The following is a 23,640-nucleotide window of genomic DNA, read 5'->3' as shown; positions in this document are numbered from 1 at the left end:
CTCATGCTGCTGGTGTGATGGCTGGCAGATGTGAACCCTGAAAATTTGAGACAAGTGTCAATTAATTTATAAAGTTTATTTTGCCAAGGTTGAGGACATGCGCCCGTGACACACCCTCCGTAGGTTCTGACGACATGTGCCTAAGGTGGTCAGAGCACAGCTTGGTTTTATACCTTTTAGGGAGACATGAGCCATCAATCAACATATGTAAAATGAACATTGGTTCAGTCTGGAAAGGCAGGACAACTTGAAGCAGGCAGGGGGTTTCCAGATCAGAGATAGGTGAGAGACAAACGGTTGCATTCCTTTGAGTTTCTGATTAGCCTTTCCAAAGGAGGCAATCAGATATGCATTTATCTCAGTGAGCAGAGGGATGACTTTGAATAGAATGCGAGGCAGATTTGCCCTAAGCAGTTCCCAGCTTGAATTTTCTCTTTAACTTAGTGATTTGAGAGGGCCAACATAGTTTCCTTTCACACACGTAAGGGTTTTTAAAGGCGGGGTAAATTTTCAGGAAAGCAGAAGTTAGATAAAACTGTAAATCAGTACATGAAGGGTACACATTGGTTTGGCCTAAAAAAGGTGAGATATCTTGAAGCAGGGGCTTACAGGTCATAGGTGGATTCAGAGATTCTTTGATTTGTAGTTGGTTCAGGAGGCGATGCCTCGCCTGAAAATTCAGGGTTAACAGAAAAGAGTATTAGCTTTAGCTCATGGGTGTGGCTTTCAGGAGCCTCCGGAAGAAATTTACAATGAAAGAAGGTGGTCAGAATGCAGTCCTCAGCTCCCTCTATCTGAGGTCTGCAGGCCAGCAGATCCGTTTGGTGGGGGTCCACGTGGAGGTCCAGGTTTCTGAATGACAAACTCAAGGAGTGTGTTAAGATGTTATCTTTAGTTCCTAAAACTAAACATCTCCGGGCTCTAACTTCCTTGGCTATTGTTTTGGGCTACTATTTCCTTCCTGCCTAACAAGTTACTTACTTACTTCTCAGGGCTAGCTGGATGCCTGAAATTTCCCTTGAAGGCACTCAAGATTTTCCTTTATTTCCATGCTTGGTGGTGGCGTTGGGGGTGGTGGCACAGGTCCCTGCTTCATCTCACGCCTGGGTTTAAATTCTCACTCTTTCTCACCATCTGAAAACCCTGAATAGTTGTTTCCATCCTGAAACCTCAATGCCCCACTGGTAAAGTGGGGGTGAGAAGGCCTGTTTTGTTGTGTTGCTGGGAAATCCTTGAGGTAATGCATGTGTGGACATGAGAGGCTCCAGCTCCCTTCCCACCTCTCGGCCCTCCACCCTGGGGTGGTTCTGGAAGGCACTGCTCATGGTAAGGACAGAAAGTTGCTGGCTGGCGTTCTTCTGTCTGATTCAGTGGCTGTATTTACTTTGCCTGTGCTCTATGAGGAGAATAAGGGCCTGTGATGCTGGTATAGATCAGTTCAGATGTGCTGGTGGGTACGTGGCTGCTGCCCAAGACTCCTGAGTGCCCCCACGCAGCATGTTGGATCCTGGCCCCTCCAGACTTCAACATCATCCAGAAACAGAAGGAGTAGAACCTCGCACATAGGGTCCCCCAGACTGACTTCTGGCAGCTGAACTGAAGGGTCGGTGGTTGAGCCACACTGGTTGTTCAACACTTTGAATACCACATCCAGAAAGAAAATACAAGCTCCCTGTCACCAGAGCCTTCTTGTGACTGTGTTACATTCAACACAAGACAAACATCAGCTTCACAAAAGGGAGCAGTCTCTGGGACAATCCATTGAAAGCGTGGGAGGCAGGTAGTTCCTGGGTTCTGTGCATAGTTGCTCTAAGCTGTAAACACACGATCCTTGACCAAATACCATTTAATCCACTTGACAAACAAGAAGATTCCAGGCCTCCAAGGGGATGCCCAAGTCTCCCTTTTCTCTGAGACAAAACCTGGTTTTGTTTCTTAGGTTTCTCAGCGGCTAATCCCGAACATGTTGGCTTTTGCCCCATTTCTTTGTCCCAGTGTTTTTTCTGCTGTTTTCACACCTCTCTGGATAAGCTTTCCAAGTTCCTTACAGAAAACAAGAAAGATTATTCACCAGCAGTCTTCCTGGTCCCTGGCTTGTCAGCCTCAATGCATTCCAGTGCGCTCTTGTGACGCCTTATCCAGAGTACCCATGGCTCACAGCATTTAGTGTTCTTTCTCACTATTCTATTAGTGGCTTCCTTTTCCAACCCAGTTCTTTGCCTGGATATCCCGGATCTCTGTCCCACCATCACCCTCACTCCATGTGGGGGGTTCATCCTACAGCATTTCTGTTGCTGTAAAAAGACCCTCTACTGCATCCTTTGGCATGGAGAATTTGTCTTATTGTATTTTTGAAGCAAGAGATTATGCAGAAATGAATCCATGGGTGGGGGCAGAGTCTGTCTTTCTGGTTTCTGCAGAGTGAAAACTTTCATAATGCCTGTCCTAGACTAAGCCCCGCAGTCCAGAAGCTGGTCCACCTCTGGATTTAACACTTGAGCTGAAAACGTCTCTTTTTGCCCATGCTTATTTTAGTTCAATTTCCAACAGAACAGAATCCTGACGAATACAGAAACGGGTCCTGCCACAGGGTATTACAAAGATTGGGCTCTACAAAGTAAAACTGCCAGGGTATAAGTGGACCCTCAGGGAGGCTGGCTTTTGCCAGGCTGGGAATTGGGCAGTCCTCGAACACTGAACACTTTTCCATCTGTCCCTTCATGCCTGCTTGTCTTGGGGAGGCTGGCTTTTATGGAGGGGTCCCTGGGAAGGAATGGGGGCCGATGGGGAGGGGAATGGGATCCGTATTGTGTATTTGGGGTGAGGAAGGGACCCAGAGGGAAAGTGGAAAGAAAAGGAGCCGGTGGAGGGCAATGTGCAGGGTGGGGGTGGGGGTGCAATTTTCACCTCTGGTCTCTGTGAGATACGAAGTAAGATTGTGTTCTGCGTATGAAGTAGGCAGTTGGGTGAGAGGTTTAAGAGAAGAGATCATGGTTTGGAAAGGCTCTAGAGCAGGATGGGAGAGGAAGCAGATGGGAGATAAGTCATCAGCTTGAAGACTGGTAAGGGGAGCCCCCACCGATCCTGGTGTTAAATCAAGTTTAGCCTAAAGCCTTCTCCTTACATATTTTAAATTCACCCTAATGGTTTCTCTGTACATAGTGAACTGTACATAGTGAACTGTACATAGTGAACTGTACATAGTGAACTAACTGTAAGCTAACTGCACGTGTAAACAGGCTGTCACCTACTCTCGTACCAAGTAGCTGAGTCTCGGTTAATCACAGTAGCCAGACTTCAACCACTCACAGGCGGCCAGCTGTTCAAACTGGACTCAAATAAGCCAAACACCACGCCATCACCAATCCGTCTGTTTCTGTACCTCACTTCCAGTTTCTGTACATCACTTTCCTTTTTCTGTCCATAAATCTTCGACTATGAGGCAGCGCAGGAGTCTCTCTGAACTTATTTTTGCCTAGGGGCTGCCTGATTCACACAAATGGTTCTTTGCTCAATCAAGCTCTGTTAAATTTAATTTGTCTAACGTTCTTTTAACACTGGGAATGATGGCAGGGCACGGTGACCCATGCCTGTAATCCCGGCACTTTGGGAGACCAAGACAGGCAGATCACTTGAGGTCAGGAGTTCAAGACCAACCTGGGCAATGGTGAAACCCCGTCTCTACTAAAAATACAAAAATTAGCCAGGCATGGTGGTGCATGCCTGTAGCCCCAGCTACTGGGAAGGCTGAAGCACAAGAATCACTTGTGCCCGGGAAGTGGAGGTTGCAGTGAGCTGAGATTGTAGCACTGCACTCCATCCTGGGCGACAGAGCAAGACTCTGTCTCAGAAAAAAACAAAAAACAAAACAAAACAAAAAACCCTGGAAATGAATGGCAGCTCCTGCCACACGCATCAGCCCAAGGGCTGTGTGACTCCATGGATCTTAAGGTGTTCTTTGGGGCTTGTAGTGTTGACCCACAGGTGGGGATAGTGTGGCTGAAGTCAGAGTTAAAGTTTAAAATCTCTACGTGTCAAAACATATCATTTGAGAGGTAAAAATATAAATGAGGAAAATTTCTCATTCCTTAGTTCTAACTCCAGAATGGGTGTGCTGACCATGAAAAAAATCAGGGAAATATTTTAACGTGTGTGACACTTGAAGATTAATATCTTTAATATTAGAAGCCTTAACTAATCCAGAAGAAAAATGTAAATACCCCAAACAGAAAAATAGCTAAAGGACATGAGTGAACAGGGTACTCACAAAAGAAGAAAAATAATTAGTCAATACATATACAAAAAAAGGTCTAGGCTGGGCATGGTGGCTCACACCTGTAATCCCAGCACTTTGGAAGCCCGAGGCGGGCAGATCACGAGGTCAGGAGATCAAGACCATCCTTAATAATATGGTGAATCCCCGTCTCTGTTAAAAATACAAAAAGTTAGCTGGGCCTGATGGAGGGTGCCTGTAGTCCCAGCTACTGGGAAGGCTGAGGCAGGAGAATGGCGTGAACCTGGAAGGTGGAGCTTGCACTGAGCCGAAATTGCACCACTGCACTGCAGCCTGGGAAACAGAGCGAGACTCCGTCTCAAAAAAAAAAAAAAAAAAAAAGATCTAATCTTGCCAATTAGCAAAGAAAAATAAAGACAAAACATTTCCCACATATCATAGTAACAGGTGATAATCTAAGAGAATTATAATTTTCTTTTACCCAGAAATTCTACCTTTGTGATTTTTTTTTTTGAGATGGAGTTTCGCTCTTGTTGCCCAGGCTGGAGTGCAATGGCTTGATCTCAGCTCACAGCAGCCTTCGTCCCAGTTTCAAGTGATTCTCGTGCCTCAGCCTCTGGAGTAGCTGGGATTACAGGCATGCTCCACCACGCCCGGCTAATTTGTATTTTTAGTAGAGACAGGGTTTCTCCATGTTGGTCAGGCTGGTCTGGAACTCATGACCTCACGTGATCCACCCACCTCAACCTCCCAAAGTACTGGGATTACAGGTGTGAGCCACTTCACCTGGCCTCTATGAATTTATCTTGAAGAAATTAGTGTAAGTGTGGGAAATTTTTATCTGAAGGACCTGGATTTCAACAGTGTTTCTTTTTTTTTTTTTTTTCTGAGACAGAGTCTCGCTCTCTCGCCCAGGTTGGAGTGCAGTAGCGCAATCTCCGCTCACTGCAAGCTCCGCCTTCCGGGTTCATGCCATTCTCCTGCTTCAGCCTCCCGAGTAGCTGGGACTACAGGCGCCCGCCACCACGCCCAGCTAATTTTTTTGTATTTTTAGTAGAGACGGGGTTTCACCATGTTAGCCAGGATGGTTTCGATCTCCTGACCTCGTGATCCGCCCGCCTCGGCCTCCCAAAGTGCTGGGATTACAGGTGTAAGCCACCATGCCCAGCCCAGTGTTTCTAATTATAGAAAAAAAAGTCAGAAACAACCTGAGTGTTCAACAAGAGGTACCTGACCAAATAAATGATGGTCCATATCATTCCATGGAATAAAATGTAGCCATTAAAATAATAATTAGCCTGGGCATGGTGGCTTATGCCTGTAATCCCAACACTTTGGGAGGTGGAGGCAGGAGCATCATTTGAGCCCAGGAGTTCAAGACCAGGCTGGGCAGCAGAGCAAGACCCTGTCTCTACAAAAAAATCTTAAAATTAGCTGGGTGTGGTGGTATGCTCCTGTAGTCCCACTTACTTGGGAGGCTTAGGTGGGAGGATCAATTGAATCTAGGAATTGGAGGTAACAGTGAGCTATAATGGTGCCACTGCACTCCAGCCTGGGCAGCAGAGCAAGACTATGTCTTTAAAAAAAATTAAAATAAATAAAAAGAAAAATAAATAAAGGAAATTAAGTTGGTTCCATCTATAAGGATGACAGTTGAGGTAGGATCAGCACTGAAAACTGATCAGGCAGGTTTGGACAGAGCTGGCTGTCACACACCCGGAGAGCACTGCTCATTTCATTTGCCTTCCTCCCTGTGGGCAGCTGGCCACACCTGCTCCGAGGATCCCTTTCTCAACCTCTGGGGAGCAGTAGGTGAGCTCATTTCAGCAGTGGTATGGGTTGGTCTTTCCAGGATACTTTTTACTTGGGAATACCTGAGATAACCCAGGTGAAATCCTGTTCTGGGCAGCTGCTTTGCGCCAGGCACCCTGCTGGTCACTGGAAGGCACACTGACAAGAATAGGTCACAGTCACTGTCTGGGTCACAAAGTTCTTAATTGCAAACAATAGAATTTGCTCTAGGTCATTTGAGGTGGAAAGAGATTTGTTAGAGAATTCAAGCCTCTACTAAAGGCCAGAGACACAGGCTGTCTTGGCATAAGGTCAGGTAGAGCACTGAAACCACCCTGCTGCTTGGCTCCAGCAAGACCACCCTGCTACCAGTCACAGTCACGGCCCCCATGCACTGACACTGCACACTGGACTCCAGAAACCCTTGCCCTAAGAGCCAGAACCCTCCACACCATCATTCCTAGGGAGATTCTGCATGATGCCTTGGACCCTCTCTGAAGAGGACTTGTTGAGAGGAGAGTGTTTGTGGAGCCAAGGTTTGTGCCTGTACCCTGGAGACAAGCAGGTGAAGGCAGCAAATCCTAGTTGCTCTCAATGTAAGGCAGAACTTCCCACTTCACACTGTGGGAAGTTCTTCAAACTTGGAGTTTTAAAAGAAACCAAGGCGCTACAGTGCATGATGAATGTGCCCCAATTTCCTGGAACTTAGAGTCAATGAACACTTAATTTATGCAGGTAAAGGCAGAAGTGTGTGGCACCCTCGGTGAGTGAGGAGGCAGCTAGACAGCACTACAGCTCTTCTAAGGAGCAGGAGAGTGACCTCAAGCTGTATTAGGGGTGGTGAGGCTGATTTTAGGGAGGGTAGAGGATGGTGCTGGAAAGGGCCACTGTGGCCAGCTCAGACGAGCTTCAAGGACCCCCTGGTTAGAAGCATGAACTCTCATCTGTGGGCAGAAGGATCTCAGGGTTAAATTTTAGGAACTGTAGCAAGCTGTGGCGAGGAGTGAGGGGACTTTTGGGGATAAAATTGTCTTACGAGCTCAATGGCACCCCCTAAAAATTCACTGGTTTAAGCCCTAACCCCCAATATCCCAGAATGTGACTGTAATGGAGACACGGCCTTTAAAGAGGTGGCTTAGGTAAAATGAGATAGTTAGAGTGGACCCTAATCCAATACGGCTAGTGTCCTTATAAGAAGAGGAAATTTGGACACAGAGAGAGATGCCAGGGATGCATGCCATGTAAGAGGCAGCAAGAGCATGGCTATCTGCAAACCAAGGAGAGAGGGCTCAGAGGAAAACAAGCCTTCCCCAGTGGCTTGACCTCACATTTCTAGTCTCCAGAACTGTGAGCAAATAAATTTCTTTAGTCAAAGCCACCCAGTTGCAGTGTTTTGTTGTGGTGGCCAGAGCAAACAGATAAAGTAGTAAGTCCCTCCAGCACCCTAGGAGGTTCTGCTTGTTGCCATTCCCCAAAGGCTATCCTAGCCATGACGAGGGCAGGTGCGGTTGTTTGGGAGGAGATCACTGTGGAACGAAGAGAAGCAAGGATTGCTTGATGCAGCAGTGAGTAGACTACAGATTCAAGAAGGGCTCTAGAAAGGTCCAGCAATTCAGCTTGTCAGGGAACCCCGAGCTGTATGTAGTTCTTGCTCTCCTGTGCCCTGCAGGATGGCTTGACCCATTTCTGTTCTCATGTCAGACCCTAAGGGCAGAGTCATCTGGGCCACAGACCCAGGCCCGGTGGGCCTGGTGGGCTGACTTGTGGGCTATTCTTATGCCTTCAGGAAACCCACTTTTACCACCTGGCTGTTGTGACTGGCATCCCTGAGGCTCTGTTTCTTTGTGTGTAAAATCGAATAAGGACACATCACGTGCTAGCAATCCACCAGCATAGGGCGAAGGCTCAGCCAAGAGAAGTTCTCTCCTCCTCTGCTCTTTTAGGTCAGCAGCAAAATGCAGATCGGGGTGGGGACAAGGTAAACACATAACTTGGGTGGAGATCTGATTGATTAATAACTCATAAATCATCTGAAACCATACTTTCCTTTTGATAGTCAACCCTCTGTAAACACTCAATGTGTTCTCACCTTGTTATCATTCCCAATGATGTCAAATGCGTGGTTGCCCTCTCCAGTATAAAAGTTTGATGCAGCTTTTCCTGGATGTACCTGTCTATAAGGAGTCCTGCTTGTCACAATGGTAGGTAACTGGTTTTATATACAAAGGCTAGAAAAGCAAAAGAGAATATGTATTCCTATTTTAATATGCATGTGCTTCTACCACATAGCATTGAATGGTAAATGTGACCTTGTTAGGAATCTTATGTTATCACCTGCAATTCAATGTGCAGAGTATGAGAGTCTGAGAGCTTGCAAAAATTGTAATGAGTTTAGCACTAGTTCTATTCTCTAAGCTGTTTTTCGTTCCAGTAATTCTGGGGTTCAATTAGATTTCATAGGTGTCTCTAATTCTTGGGTCCTATGTGAGTAATTTTAAATTAAAAATAATTTCAGAGCTACATGACTGCATCGTTTTTGAGTTGAGGGAACTGAGCCTGGGGAGGGGAAGAAGCTGCCACTGGGGTCTCACCGCAAGCCTGTGAATGAGCTGAGATAGGAACCCAGGCATCCCTCTCTCCCTGCCAGGGGCTCCTAAACTTGGCCGTGCAGTGGAACCTCCTGGGGAATTTTGAAGAACACTGACACCCATCTTCCACCCCGACACTCTGATTTAATTGGGCTGCAGTGAGAAGAGGGCATCAATTTTAAAAGCTGCCCAGGTGATTTTAATACTCAAGTTTGGGAACCATTTCCTCAGGCCCTTTTCACTGTATCATGTGTTAAGGAAAAATCTTGGGTTTGGGGTTGTGTTTGTTTATTTATTTGTTTGTTTTTGAGAAGGATCTCACTCTGTCGCCCAGGCTGGAGTGCAGTGGTGCAGTCATGATTCACTGCAGCCTGGACCTTCCTGGGCTCAGGTGATCCTCCCATCTCAGCTTCCCAAGTAGCTGGGACCACAGGCGAGCGCCACCATGCCCGACTAATTTTTGTATTTTTTTTAGAGTTAGGATTTTGCTATGCTGCCCAGGCTGGTCTTGAACTCCTGGGCTCATGCAATCTGCCCACCTCAGCCTCCCAAAGTGGTGGGATTACTGGTGTGAACCACTGTGCCTGGCCAAGAAAGAATTTTGCTTCAAAATTTATAAAAACCCATGCAGGCTTTTCTTGTGTCTTAAACTTGATCTTTCTTAAAACACTCTTTCCTAACGCTGGGGAATGAACTGGGCTGCTCTCGGGGCTGCAAGGGAGATGAGGCAAGAAACAGCCAGCCAAGTGGGAGGAGCCAAGGGAGGCGGGAGAGGGTCCTCAGGAGGGGACCCCTGGCTTCCTCTGGGCCACTCGGCAAGACAAACTTGCTCTCAGAAAGTGTCCGGAGGCAGAACTGGGGATGGTAAAACAACAGTGGGGTGGGAGGTCCTCCCCATCTCCACTCGACAGGCTCCTCCAGCCTATACTCCATGCAGCCTCACAGTGAATTTAGCAAGCTGCGGAGCTGGCAATACCCCTGCCTGCCTAAGATCCTGAGGACCCCCAACTCTTTATTTATTAATTTAAATTTAGTTATTTATTTTATTATTGTTATTTTTAGTAGAGATGAGTTTTTGCTATATTGTCCAGGCTGGTCTCTAACTCTTGGGCCCAAGTGATCCTCCCGCCTTGGCTTCCCAAAGTGCTGGGATTACAGGTGTGAGACATTATGCCTGGCCAGACCCCCAACTCTTGATCGTGGGATAACCCTTCCAGGAGCAGTAATTTACCTAAAGAGACACAACTTCTTTTTTTTTTTTTTTTTGAGACGGAGTCTCTCTCTGTCGCCCAGGCTGGAGTGCAGTGTGATCTCGGCTCACTGCAAGCTCCGCCTCCCGGGTTCACGCCATTCTCCTGCCTCAGCCTCCGTAGTAGCTGGCACTACAGGCGCCCGCCACCACGCCCAGCTAATTTTTTGTATTTTTAGTAGAGACGGGGTTTCACCATATTAGCCAAGATGGTCTTGATCTCCTGACCTCATGATCCGCCCGCCTCGGCCTCCCAAAGTGCTGGGATTACAGGCGTGAGCCAGCGCGCCCAGCCAAGAGACACAACTTCTAAGGGTACTGCCAGCCTGCTTCACCTCAAGGCTAACTGTACCATCTAGAAAATCCTAGCCCATTCTGGCGTCGTGGTGTAATCTCCTGCACACATCAGGAGCTCAGGGTTACTAAATGCAGGAAAGGAAGACACGAAGGGAGGGAGGGCTGGTGGCAGAATACAAGACAGGAATGAAAAGAAGCTTTAGAGCCTCTCTACTCAGGGGTGGGCCTCAGACCATCAGCGTGGGCATCACCTGCGAGCTTCCGTGTAAGTCTAAAGACCTACTGAAGCAGAATCTGCAGGTTAATTAACAGGCTGTCTGGTCGGGCGCGGTGGCTCACGCCCATAATCCCAGCACTTTGGGAGGCCGTGGCGGGCGGATCATTTGAGGTCAGGTATTTGAGACCAGCCTGGCCAACATGATGAAACTCCGTCTCTACTACAAATACAAAAATTAGCCAGGTGTGGTGGTGCACTCCTGTAATCCCAGCTACTCAGGAGACTGAGGCAGGAGAATCACTTGAACCCGGAAGGCGGAGGTTGCAGTGAGCCAAGATTGCATCACTGCACTCTACTCTGGGCGACAGAACGAGATTCCGTCTCAAAAACAAACAAACAAACAGAACAAAACAAAACAAACTCCCAGGAATTTATATGCACATTAAAGCAGCACTGGCTTGGTCATTGTTCCTGGGTTCTCACCTGGGAGACTAGGTAGAGGCACTGGCTCCGAGATTGTGTTTCCTGTGAGCTCCCTGGGTAACTCTAATGCTCAACCAAATGGGAGAACCCCTTTTTTTTACAGGGAAGGAAAACTGAGTTTTAGAGGGGGAGAGAGAGAGAGAGAGAGAGTCAGCGTTAGGCTATTTCTGAGATACTGTCAAGTGGATAATCTCAAAATTAAATAATTTGCTCTCTGCTGTCACCATGTTTGGACTCTCCCCCAGTGGTTCAATCTCCTGCCTCTGCTCTAGAGCTGCAGGAGACTTGGGGATTTTGCACATGTCACTTGTCCTGGGATGCAGCCCTGCTTGTCCCTGTTGACTCTCCTGCTTTGTGACTCAGTGAAACCAGATCCCCAAGATTCCAGTGATCCCCAGTACCCCAGGAGCCCTCTTTCTGCATGAAGGGAGTAAAAATGCTGTCAACAAGGCTGGCTTTTGGGGGGGGAAAAAGTTTAGGTTTCCACAATGATTTCGAGCTGAAGGCTACTCAGAAGAAGAATGAAACAGAACAAGTGCCACTCCTAGTCCTGGCTTGAGCTGAATGTATCAAGGCGTTGTGTTGTTTTTAAAGAATTTCTTTCTTTCTTTCTGGCTATAAAACTCATATATTTTATTGTAGAAAATTTAGAAAATAAGAGGAAAAGTCCAAAGAAGAAAATTGTCATAATCTTCCCATCCAAAAATGACTTGTTATTTGGTACAAAACCCTCAGTGTGTTGTGAGCATCTCTCTCCGCATCACGGGAATCATGTATTTCATAGCCTGCTTCATTTCATGTCGTGACATGTGGTGATCAATTGCTCATGTGACTTCACCTTCTACCTTGCTGACTCACCAGGTGTTTTTCTGAGTCACTGTTCTCCACCAGCTCTGTTCTTGGGCATTTTGTTTCTTTCCATTTTTCCACTGCAGTGAGCATCGTTGTGGAGGAGTCTATCTCTGTCTCTGTCTCTGTGCCATTTTTAGGATCACATCTTGGAGATGAAAAGGTGAAATCAAATGTTGTAAATGGTTTTAAGAATGTGGATATATAATAGCAAATTGTTCTCCATAACGATTGTTCAAAGTAAGTCATTCTTGTGCATATCACTTCCCATAGATGCCTCTATTTCCCTCTGGGTATTATAAATTAAATGATTATTCTCACCATCCCATTATGTTTGTATTTCATGCTACATATTTACATTTATTTTGGTATCAGTAAGTTGAACTTTTTCATGTGTTTATTCATCATTTCTGTGTGTGTGTGTGTGTGTGTGTGAAATGCCACTTTATTTCTCTTGCCCTTTTTCTGTTTAAGATGTTTTTCTTCTCCCATTGGTATGTAATGATATTGTTCTGAAAATCTGATATCTTTCTAATTTCAGTTATGTTCTTATGACGTTTATATTCTCAAATCTATTTTTCTTTTACGCTTAGAATAAGTATTTATGTATATATGCTGTGATTATTTTATTATCTTATTGTAAAAACTTAACCCTTGAATCCTTTTAGAATTTATTTCACTAATGGGGACTCAAATAGGAAATTAACTTTGTTTCTTCCCCAAATAGTTCACCACTTGTTCTAATAGCATTTATTGAATAATCGCTCTCCACAGATCTCAAAGAACATGTTTATTTTATAATAAACTTCTACATATATTTATACTTTCTGGGTTTTGTTTTTTTCCTTTTTACCTTATCCAACTACCTTTGGAACTTTCTGGGTTTTCTATTTTGATCTCTGTGTTTGCCTTTTTTTTAAAGACAGGGTTTCATTCTGTTGCCCAGGCTGGAGTGCAGTGGTGCTATCTTGGCTCACTGCAGCCTCAACCTTCCTGGGCTCAACTGATTCTCCACCTCAGCCTCCCAAGTAGCAGAGACCACAGGGACACACCACCACACCCACCTAACTTTTGTATTTTTTGTAGAGATGGGGTTTCACCATGTTGCCTAGGCTGGTCTTGAACTCCTGAGCTCAAGCGATGTGCCTGCCTCAGCTTCCCAAATTGCTGGGATTACAGGAGTGAGACACTGTGCCCCCCCATCTTTCTGTTCTTATATGAGTAACATACTACTTCAAGTAGCGTCACTTCATAATTAATTTTAGCAATCTTACAGAATAAATGCCTTCATTCCCATTGTCAAAAGACAAAATTACAACAAATTTAGTTTAAAGATCTTAACTGACTTTTTTTTTTTTTGAGACGGAGTCTCACTCTCTTGCCCAAGCTAGAGTGCAGTGGCACAATCTTGGCTCACTGCAACCTCCGCCTCCCGGGCTCAAGCGATTCTCCCGCCTCAGCCTCCCGAGTACCTGGGATTACAGGCATGTGCCACCACGCCCAGCTAGTTTTTTGGTATTTCAGTAGAGAATGGGTTTCATCATGTTGCCCAGGGTGGTTTCAATTGCCTGAGTTCAGGCAATCCACCCACCTCCGCCTCCCAAAGTGCTAGGATTACAGGCATGAACCACCATGCCCGGCCCTCAATTAACTTTTACTTGTGAGTCTATAATCAGGGAATACCTCATTCCATAAAATAGATCGAGTGTTCTGCAGAGCTGACCAGAGAAGTTTGGCCTTTTTTTTTTTTTTTTGAGACGGAGTCTCGCTCTGTCACCCAGGCTGGAGTGCAGTGGCCGGATCTTGGCTCACTGCGAGGTCCGCCTCCTGGGTTCATGCCATTCTCCTGCCTCAGACTCCTGAGTAGCTGGGACTACAGGCGCCCGCCACCACGCCCGGCTAATTTTTTGTATTTTTAGTAGAGACGGGGTTTCACCGTGTTAGCCAGGATGGTCTCGATCTCCTGACCTCATGATCCACCCGCCTTAGCCTCCCAGAGTGCTGGGATTACAGGCGTGAGCCACCGCGCCTGTCAGGGAAGTTTGGCTTTATAGACAGAAAAGAGCCAGAAAAAGCAGAAACAGACAACAAAAAGTAAATTGGTCCTTTCAAAGTGACTTTGCTTATAAGTTAAAGCAGAGGGGACTTTCTCATCAGGTCAGCTAAAACTGGCCTGTTGGGCATTTGGCTATTACCTCTCACTCTCTTCTAATTTCTTAGAAGGTTGGATAAGCAACTTAGTTTTGGCTTAGTGGCAGAGAACTTCAGCATGGGCGACTGCATTTTGGTTTGGTCTGTTGGGCCCAGTGCAGGAGCTCAGTCCAAACCAATGGCCTCCTAAACATTTTATTTAACACCATCTTCCCTTTCAAAAGTTCCCAGAAATTACCATGTTAAGGTTTGTTTGTTTATTTAGCTCATCTCAAAAAGATGACAAAGTCAACTAGATACTTTTCCTTGTTCTACAATTTCAGCCTAGATTAACTGGTTTGTTCAATTATGAGCTCCACATCATAACCTCTCACCAGAGCCCAGCCGAGGTCCTGGTACACAGCACTCAGTCAAGGATTATCCTTTGAATTAATTCATTCTCCACCCTGACTTTTCTTCACATTACAGAATGTTCTCCTGGGCAGCCTCGTGATCTTTGCCATCTTCGTGACTTTATGCAATGCATCATGCTATTTCATACCTAATGAGAGAGTTCCAGGAGATTCAACCAGGGGTAAGTCTTGGCTTTTCAATGTTTATTATGTTATTGCAGCCTGGTAGATGGACCTGTTTGCAGATGAAAGCCTTTGTGTTTCTGTTTGTTTGTTTTTTGAGATAGTCATGCTCTGTCTCCCAGGCTGGAGTGCAGTGGCGCCGTTTCAGCTCACTGCAAACTCCTCTCAGGTTCCAGTGATTCTACCTCCTCAGCCTCCCAAGTAGCTGGGACTATAGGTGTGTGCCACCATGCCTGGCTAATTTTTGTGTTTTTGGTAAAGACGGAGCTTTGCCACGTTGGCCAGGCTGGTCTCGAACTCCTGACCTCAGGTCGTCTGCCCACCGAAGCCTCCCAAAGTGTTGGGATTACAGGTGTGAGCCACTGTGCCTGGCCTCACTTGGGGAGCCTTCTAAGAACACAGTAGCCTGGGCCCTGCACCCAGAGATACTGATTTCGTTGTTCTGGGGTAAGGCTGAGACATGGGTGGTTTTCAAGTACCCAAGATGTTTCACATGTGCACATGAAAACCACCTATGCAAAGCAAAGGGAAGTGTAGAAGTGAGATACTCATCCAGAGATAATCCAGCAGGAAAAAACTTGGTCCCAAGTACCCATAGGCTCACATGGCTACCTAATTCAACAAAAAGGCCTTATTTTTTCTTGAAATATCTGTTCTGAAGTAAAACTTAGAAGGATATAAGCTTTCTGTAAGAAAACATTATCAGTAGCATGAACTGAACAGTACTGGAATTAGCCATGGGTGAATACAGGAGCACCACTCTTAGATACCTTTAAAATAATTGAGCTCCTCTCTCTCTGGGAGAGGTGTAGATAGTAGGGGCAGGATTCAATGTCCTGATAGGCCTTGTTCTCATTGCATGACTTGCACTGATGATGTTGTGTGTATTGTTTTAGAATGCATGGATCTCGAAGGAAACAAACACCCAATAAACTCGAAGTGGCAGACTGACAACTGTGAGACATGCACTTGCTACAAAACAGAAATTTCATGTTGCAGCCTGTAAGTCTGAAGCCAGTGCTGGCCAAGAGGGGGACATAGCTGTTCTCTGAGGAACAGCTACTCCCTCTTGCAAAATTCCAATCTTCAGGGGTTTAGTTTTTGTTTTAGTTTTTTATAGACTTTATATAGAGTAGTTTTAGATTCACAGCAAAACTGAGCAGAGGTACAGAAATTTCCCATGTGACTCCTGCCCTCCCACATGCACGACCTCCCTGTTATCAACATCGTCCACCACAGTGGTGTATTTGTTATGACTGATGAACCTACATTGCACATCATTATCACCTGAGTCCATAGTTTATGTTAGGGCTTACTCTTGGTGTTGTGGTATTGGGGGGTTAGTTTTCAGTCCTATTTCTTTCTTTTTAAAAAATTGTGGGCTGGTCACAATGGCTCACGCCTGTAATCCCAGCACTTTGGGAGGCCAAAGCGGGCGGATCACGAGGTCAGGAGATCGAGATCATCCTGGCTAACACGTGAAACCCTGTCTCTACTAAAAATACCAAAAAAATTAGCCAGGCGTGGTGGCGGGTGCCTGTAGTCCCAGCTACTTGGGAGGCTGAGGCAGGAGAATGGCGTGAACCCGGGAGGCGGAGCTTGCAGTGAGCCGAGATTGCATCACTGCACTCCAGCCTGGGCAACAGAGCGAGACTCTGCCTAAAAAAAAAAAAATTTGCGGTAAAATATACGTAACGTAAAATGTACCATGTTAACAATTTTAAAGGTATACTTTAGTGGCATTAAGTCCATTCACATTGTTGTGGCATCACTACCATCCACCTCCAGAACTTGTTCATCCTGCAAAACTGAAGCTCTATACCCATTAAGCAGTCACGCTCCATCCCCTGCTCCCCAGCCCCTGGCAACCACCATTTTACTTTCTGTCTCTATGATTTTGACTACTCTAGGTCCCTCATATAAGTGGAATCATACAGTAATTGCTTTTTTGAGACTGGCTCATTTCACTTAGCATAATATCCTCATGGTTCATCTGTGTTGAAGCTTGCATCAACATTTCCTTCTTGTGCAAGGCTGAATCATATTCTGTAATATGGAGAGACCACATTTTGCATCTCCATTCATCTGTTGATGAACACTTGGGTTGTTTTCCACCTCAGTCTCATTTCTTTTCTGTTGTTTTTGAAACTTGATAAGTAGCTTTATTCCAGATGGGCTCCTGAAGACAGGAAAGAGTATCTAATTGTCTGACACTATTCTAGAGATTGGCCCGATCATCACTTCAGTCTGGGCCTTGTAGATTTGCAAAAACAGCAGTGGCTCTGAGCATAGGCAGAGGGATCAGATGTGAGGGGTAAGGGAGGATCTGTAGTGTGCCTTGCAGCATAAAACTTAGGCTGCTTCACTGCTCAAGTTTAACTCACATCAGCCCAAAGGCTATGCAGATGTTTTCTGCTGGGGGTTTCTATGGACACCAGAAGTCTAGAACTTGAGCAGGCAGAACACAGATTACCCGCAGTGCCATCCTAATTTACCTGTTTCCTCAGCAGCTATGTCCATACCAGCTACCTAATTCCCAACCCCCCAAATCCATCTAACCTCTTCATGGAGCCTTGGCTTGTAGTGTTTTGCAGGAACAGGAATGGATCTGATGGCAGAAGCATTGGTGTCAAGGGGCATTTCCCAAACTTGTCTGATCACAGACTCACCTGGGAAGCTTGATGAAATACAGATTCCTGGGCTCCATCCCAGAACTGATTGATCAGAATCTGTAGGGGAGGGGCCAAGGAATCTGAATTTTAACAGGTGCCTTGAGAGTCTTACGAGGACACTGTGAGTAGAGAAGCAAGCACTTGACTTAAATCAGAACACCTGAGTCCTACTGAACTTGAAGTGCCTGGAGAGTTGCAGCCACATTTATCGAGCAGGCCTCATGCTAGGTGCCTAATGGAACAGAGGAATATTGGACTGGGAGACGGCTGGCTGCTCAGAGCAGGCTCTTGGGCATCGCATTGGCCAGATCACTGGGTATTACAGCTGAACCTTGATTTTGTGGCTCCAGAGATTTGACATTGTCTTTATATCAAGTGTTGATGTCACTCTGGTGGAGTATGATTGTATCCCAGCCAGGTGAAGGACTGGTGACTGGTCCCTCCCTCACATAGGAGCGTGGCTCCCTGGTGGCTAAAATGTCCATATCACCCAGATTTGGCATCCCTGCCCTCTTCTAAGATTCTCCACTGTAGGCTGGGATTCTCATGGTCCTGGTGTGGAAACAAGCCAGGCTGCTCCTTGCAGTGAAGAGGGAAGAACCTCACTGTTGGAGTCAGAGTAACTTGAGTCTGAATCTCCTTTCCCTTGTATACTAGCTGTGTGACCCTGAGTAAGTTTCTGAATGTCTCTAAGCCTCTGTTTCCTCACAGTATAATTAGGTGGCTATGACAATTAAATGAGATTCTGTGTATATATTCTTTAACCCAACAAACACTTAATGCCTTCTCTGTGCCAATTCTGTGTCCTGTGAGCCTGGGACAGTAACTGACACCTGGTCAGGTTTCAAGGTTTCAAGGTTTCTCCTGCCATGTTGCCTATTCCATCTGGCACACTGCTCCACGCAGGGGAAATGAATCAACACCTTCTTCCCTGGAATTGCCTCACTTCCTACCAAGTTTGTTTTTCTCATGAACTTTTTTCTCCTTCATGGAAAAATACAGACTTTGATCAAGCTTTTTCTGGAAGAAGTTTTTGGACCCACTGCACCCTCTATGGGACGCTGCCCAGATCTCAAGGTGCTCAGTGGCAGTGGAGCCTGAGGCTGGGGGCCCAGGCAGAGGCTCCCAGGCAGGGCATGGGAGATGTCCTGGGCTCCACGCTGCCTGGGAGTGGGAGACAAAAGGCCAAGGTCATCCAGCCACTGACTCTGGATAGCTGAATACCCGATGTTGACAGTTTCTCCCTCCCTCTCTCTCTCTGCTGTTTCATCTATAGAGCTAAGTCTGGTTTGCACTGAAATAAGCATCCAGTAATATGCCCTTTGCCTTACCAACTTGTACTTGCACACAGGCAGCACAGATTCACCATTTGACTTCCTACCACGAGCTAAAAGAATTGTATCTCTTCAACAAACACCACTTTATTTTTAACCATTTTTTTATTGTAGTAAAATGTATACTACATAAAATGTGCCAGTGTAACCATTTTAAAACATACAATTCAGCGGCATTAAGTACATTCACAGTACTATGCAACCATAAACACTATTTCCAAATCTTTTTAATGACTCCAATCTGAAACTCTATATCCATTAAACAATAACTCAGATTCCCCGTCCCCCAAACCTGTGGTAATCTCAAATCTACTTTCTGTCTCTATGAATTTGCCTACTCTAGATATTTCACATAAATACAACCACACTGTGTTTGTCTTTTCGTGTCTGGCTTATTTCACTCAACATGTTGTCAAGGTTCATTCATATTGTAGCATATATCAGTACTTCATTCTTGTTTCTGCCAGAATAATATTCCATGGCATGGCCATACCACATTTTGCTTATCCATTTATTTGTTGAACACTTGAGTTGCTTCTGCCTGTTGGATAAAGTAAGTAATATTGTTGTGAACATTAGCATACATTGTTTGTCAATATACAAACATTGGCATATAATGTTTGAGTCCCTGCTTTCAATTCTTTTGGGATATATACCCAGGAGTAGCTTTCTGGGTCATATGGTAATTTTTTGTTTAACTTATTGAGGAGCTGCCAAGCTGTTTTCCACAGCAGCTGCACCATTTTACCTTCCTACCAGCCAGCAATCACCTTTAAACATGAAAAACATGAAAGATTTTAAATGATATTTCCCAATTTTCTAAGTAAACATATGAATTATAGAATCATTGGGAAGTATAAGAGAAAAAAGAAGAAATACCTACTCATAATCCCAACTGCGTAAAGGTAATAACTATTAACATTCTATTTTTTTAAATTTATTTATTTGTATTAAAAAATTGAGACAGAGTCTCACTGTGTTGCCCAGGCTGGTCTCAAACTCCTGGGATCAAGCTGTTGTCTCACCTCAGCCCCAAGTAGCTGGGATTACAGGCATGTGCCATCATGCCTGGGCTTTTATCATCATTTCTTTTCTTTTCTTTTTTTTTGAGATGGAATCTTGCTCTGTCGCCCAGGATGGAGTGCAGTGGTGCGATTTCTGCTCACTGCAAGCTCCGCCTCCCGGGTTCACGCCATTCTCCTGCCTCAGCCTCCTGAGTAGCTGGGACTACAGGCGCCCGCAACCACACCCGGCTAATTTTTTGTATTTTTAGTAGAGACCAGGTTTCACTGGTTTAGCCAGGATGGTCTCGATCTCCTGACCTCGTGATCCGCCCGCCTCGGCCTCCCAAAGTGCTGGTATTACAGGCATGAGCCACCGCGCCCGGCCCTATCATCATTTCTTTATGTCTCTTTTCTATATGTTTTTTCTTTTACATAGTGGGTATCAAATTTTATATCACACTTTTGTGGGCTGATTTTTCCACTTAATATTCTAGCATTGGGCTGGGCATGGTGTCTCACACCTGTAATCCCAGCACTTTGGGAGGACAAGGCGGGTGGATCATTTGAGGTCAGGAGTTCGAGACCAGCCTGGCCAACATGGTGAGACCCCCCTCACCCATCTCTACTAAAAATATAAAAATTAGCTGGGTGTAGTGGTGTGCTCCTGTAATCCCAGCTACTCAAGAGGCTGAGGCAGGAGAATCGCTTAAACCTGGGAGACGGAGGCTGAAGTGAGCTGAGATCGTGCCACTGCACTCCATCCTGGGTGACAGAGTGAAACTCATCTCAAAAAATTAAAGTAATAATAGTAATAATACATAAATATTCTAGCATTAGTATCATCTCATCTCATCAGAACTCTTCAAAATATTTGTATGTACTGCAGCTCAATTAGAGGTGGTCTCTGACTTTCATCAGCTTCTCCCTGGGCTCCATGACACTGGCCTGGAGTGACTCATTGCTCTGATTGGTTGAGAGAGCTCCTTTGCCAACATGCCTCCAAGTCAGGGCTGGGATTTGTTACCTTTCCACATTCTAGCAACAATATGCTGGCCACTTCCTGAACAGGGAGGGTGGGAGGAGCCAGCATGGAACAAGCTGCCACTTTCCAGAGTAGCCAGACTTGCCCCTGGGCCTGTCAGCACCTACTGATGACCTTCTGTGCCTGCAGGATGGAATGTAGGGGTGAGCTGTGTGACTCTATGGTACAGACTGGTCCAGGTTCCTGGAGGCCACACTCTGGGGCTGCCAGCCAAAGGGTGCCCTTAAGTTGGAGTGTGGGTGACTTCCTGAACAGAGCTGGCACTGGGGAGGGGGTGCTGGGGGTCCTTTCTCTTCTAACAGGCCTGGGTTTTGTCTCAATGACAGTGTTTCTACACCTGTGGGTTATGACAAAGACAACTGCCAAAGAATCTTCAAGAAGGAGGACTGCAAGTATATCGTGGTGGAGAAGAAGGACCCAGAAAAGACCTGTTCTGTCAGTGCATGGATAATCTAATGTGCTTCTAGTAGGCACAGCGCTCCCAGGCCAGGCCTCATTCTCCTCTGGCCTCTAATAGTTGATGATTGTGTAGCCATGCCTATCAGTAAAAAGATTTTTGAGCAAACACTTGAATATGTGTGTCCTTTTAATTTATAATTTGTGTATGCATTGATTTAATACACATTATAAAGAATACAAAACATTTAAAAAGGGAGCCAAAACTACATATGAATGGCCAGGCACAGTGGCTCATGCCTATAATCCCAGCACTTTGGGAGGCTGAGGCAGGCGGATCATTTGAGGTCAGGGGATCGAGACCAGCCCGGCCAACACAGTGAAACCCCGTCTCCACTAAAATACAAAATTAGCGTGGTGGCAGGCACCTGTAGTCCCAGCTTACTGGGGAGGCTGAGGCAGGAGAATCACTTGAACCTGGGAGGCAGAGGTTGCAGTGAGCCAAGCTCACATCAGTGCACTCCAGCCTGGGTGACAGAGTGAGACTCCATCTCAAAAAACAAGGAAACAAACAAACAAACCCAAACAAAACAAAATACATATAAATAAAAGTTCTATTTTTCCTAAACTCTATAATAGGTCATTGTGCATCCCTTACTCAGGGGACCACTGCCACTCTTACTGTTTCTGATGTCGGCACTCTGCTGCCTGTGTCCTGCTGTCTGGTGAACGATGAAAAACACGTGTGTCTTCAAGCTGGAATTAGATCCCTTCTTTTCTTTACGGTGTTCCTGTTTATCCCTCTTTCCTCTTCATCAGGAAGTGTCTTCTATGATGTGTCTCCCACATTCCTCTGTGTTTGCTTGAGGTCAAAGCAGCCTAGAACAAGACAGCCTGAAGAAAGTGCCCCCAAGACCACATGCAGCCCAAGGGGAATTAAAGGCCAGGGGCTCTGCCTTGCAGATAGAGAGTGGCCTGGGTGCAAGGCCCCAGTATCAGCTATCTCTTGCTACATACAGACCACCCAAAACTTAGTGGCTTAAGACAATGACAACATTGATTCTCTTTTAACTGTTTCTGTGTTAAAGAACATCTGTTCACTCAACAGGTCTGTACTGAGTACCTGGGCCAGGCAGTGCTCTGGACCTGGGGATACAGCAGTGAACCAGAGAGATCTCAGGCGAGAACCCTGTTCTCCTGGGGCTTGGACTCAGCTGTATGTACGTGACAGATCAGAAATGAGCAAACAGTCATCTGTTGAACAATCAGTGGGCAACTTATAAAGGGCTTTATTTTCCCCTGTGCCCTATCTGTTCAAACATGCTATGTGGGTCAGTTGAGCAATCTAGACAGGTCCCTTAGCTTTCTTGTTCACCTTCAGATAATTTTAAAAAGTGGTCTGAGTTACATTTTGAGTTACACAAAGTCTCATTCCAGGGGCTGCATCTGAATTGAGAGGGAATGGGGCACAGGAGAGTTAAGGGCTCCTTCTGCCTGAGGTCACGTTCTAGGCTGACTTCCTCATGGGACTTTTGTGGGCCTCTCTCTCCACAGCTCCCCTTCCACTCACAGCCTATAACTGTTATTTTAGCTTCTGCATCATAATCTATGTCTCTTGTTGTTTTCTAATGAGGTTGCCTTGCCCCTTGTAGCAGAGTCACTCTTGGATGAGATCCATAAAACCCTGCTATGATCACCTCCTTTGCTGCGGAATGTGGGAAAGGAGTTGGCAACTGAGTATGGAGGAGCTCTGTCAAAACTGAGACAGAAAGAAGTGCTATTTAACATCTAGTCACAAGTAAATAATGTGGGTTATAATCTGGGCTGTAGGCTGGACTTGGTGGCTCATGCTTGTAATCCTAGATCAGGTGGGAGGATCGCTTGTGCCCAGGACTTTGAGACCAGTCTGGGCAACACAGCAAGACCCTGTCTCTACAAAAAAATTTAAAAACCGGGCATCATAGCGCATGTCTATAATCCCAGCTACTCAGCAGGTTGAGGCAGGAGAATCCCTTGAACCCAGGAGGCAGAGGTTGCAGCAAGCCGAGATTGCGCCACTGCGCCTGAGCGACAGAGTCAGACCCCGTCTCAAAGAAAAAAGAAAAGAAAAGAAAAAAAGAATCTGGGTTCTGCCATTTATTTATTTACTCATTTTTTTTTTTTTTTTTTTTTGTGACCAGAGTCTTGCTCTGTCGCCCAGGCTGGAGTGCAGTGGAGCGATCTCGGCTCACTGCAACCTCCGCCTCCCAGGTTCAAGCAGTTCTGCCTCAGCCTCCCAAGTAGCTGAGGCTACACGCGCGAGCCACCACGCCTGGCTAATTTTTTTGTATTTTTAGTAGAGAAGGAGTTTCACCGTGTTAGCCAGGATGGTCTCCATCTTCCGACCTCGTGATTCGCCCGCCTCGGCCCCCAACCTGCTGGGATTACAGGCGTGAGCCACTGCTCCCGGCCTATTTACTCAATCTTTAGAAAAACAAATGTGGCAAAGGTGGAATCATACAACATATGGCCTTTTGTGTCTTATGATATTCATTTTTGCATCTGCATGTTCAAACTAAATAATATCTACCTTGTGAGGCCATCTGAATCACTTAGGGTGGTCCTCGGCACCAAATCTGCCTTCAAAAAAGCATTTGCTTCATTTAATTTCGATTTATTCACCAAGGGCTAAAGGACACTGTGCAAGGACGGGGAGGGAGTGTGCGCCTGCGCTCCGCGCCTCCTAGAGGGCAGTCAAGGGCTTCTGGCTGACCCGAGC

The 23,640-nt window shown here is 45.9% G+C and overlaps 1 protein-coding gene across 2 annotated transcripts; it reads left to right on the top strand.

Annotated features, from left to right (window-relative positions):
- The first annotated feature begins 6,285 nt into the window (after positions 1-6,285).
- Positions 6,286-21,057, top strand: MSMB (microseminoprotein beta). 2 transcript variants are annotated; one of them, XM_054522323.2, is made up of 5 exons: positions 6,286-6,561; positions 8,162-8,226; positions 14,328-14,433; positions 15,331-15,436; positions 20,813-21,057. In XM_054522323.2, exons 2-5 carry the CDS (start codon positions 8,224-8,226, stop codon positions 20,940-20,942), a joined length of 345 nt encoding a protein of 114 aa, XP_054378298.1. In that variant the 5' UTR covers positions 6,286-6,561; positions 8,162-8,223; the 3' UTR covers positions 20,943-21,057. The 2 variants fall into 2 exon arrangements, with proteins under 2 accessions (XP_054378298.1, XP_054378297.1); XM_054522322.2 differs by having other exon boundaries at positions 6,301-6,561; positions 8,082-8,226.
- Positions 21,058-23,640: the final 2,583 nt, after the last annotated feature.

The sequence above is a fragment of the Pongo abelii genome, chromosome 8 (genome assembly GCF_028885655.2).
Source record: "Pongo abelii isolate AG06213 chromosome 8, NHGRI_mPonAbe1-v2.0_pri, whole genome shotgun sequence".
NCBI lineage: Eukaryota > Metazoa > Chordata > Mammalia > Primates > Hominidae > Pongo > Pongo abelii.
The sequence above is the reverse complement of the archived record's forward strand: the minus strand, read 5'-3'. Positions and strand labels throughout refer to the sequence as shown.

What these genes read in the sequence shown, in the direction of transcription:
- MSMB (XM_054522323.2), top strand. An exon ending in TCCAGGAGATTCAACCAGGG is followed by an intron (nt 14,434 to 15,330) that starts GTAAGTCTTGGC and finishes GTATTGTTTTAG; the next exon opens with AATGCATGGATCTCGAAGGA. An exon ending in GAAATTTCATGTTGCAGCCT is followed by an intron (nt 15,437 to 20,812) that starts GTAAGTCTGAAG and finishes TCTCAATGACAG; the next exon opens with TGTTTCTACACCTGTGGGTT.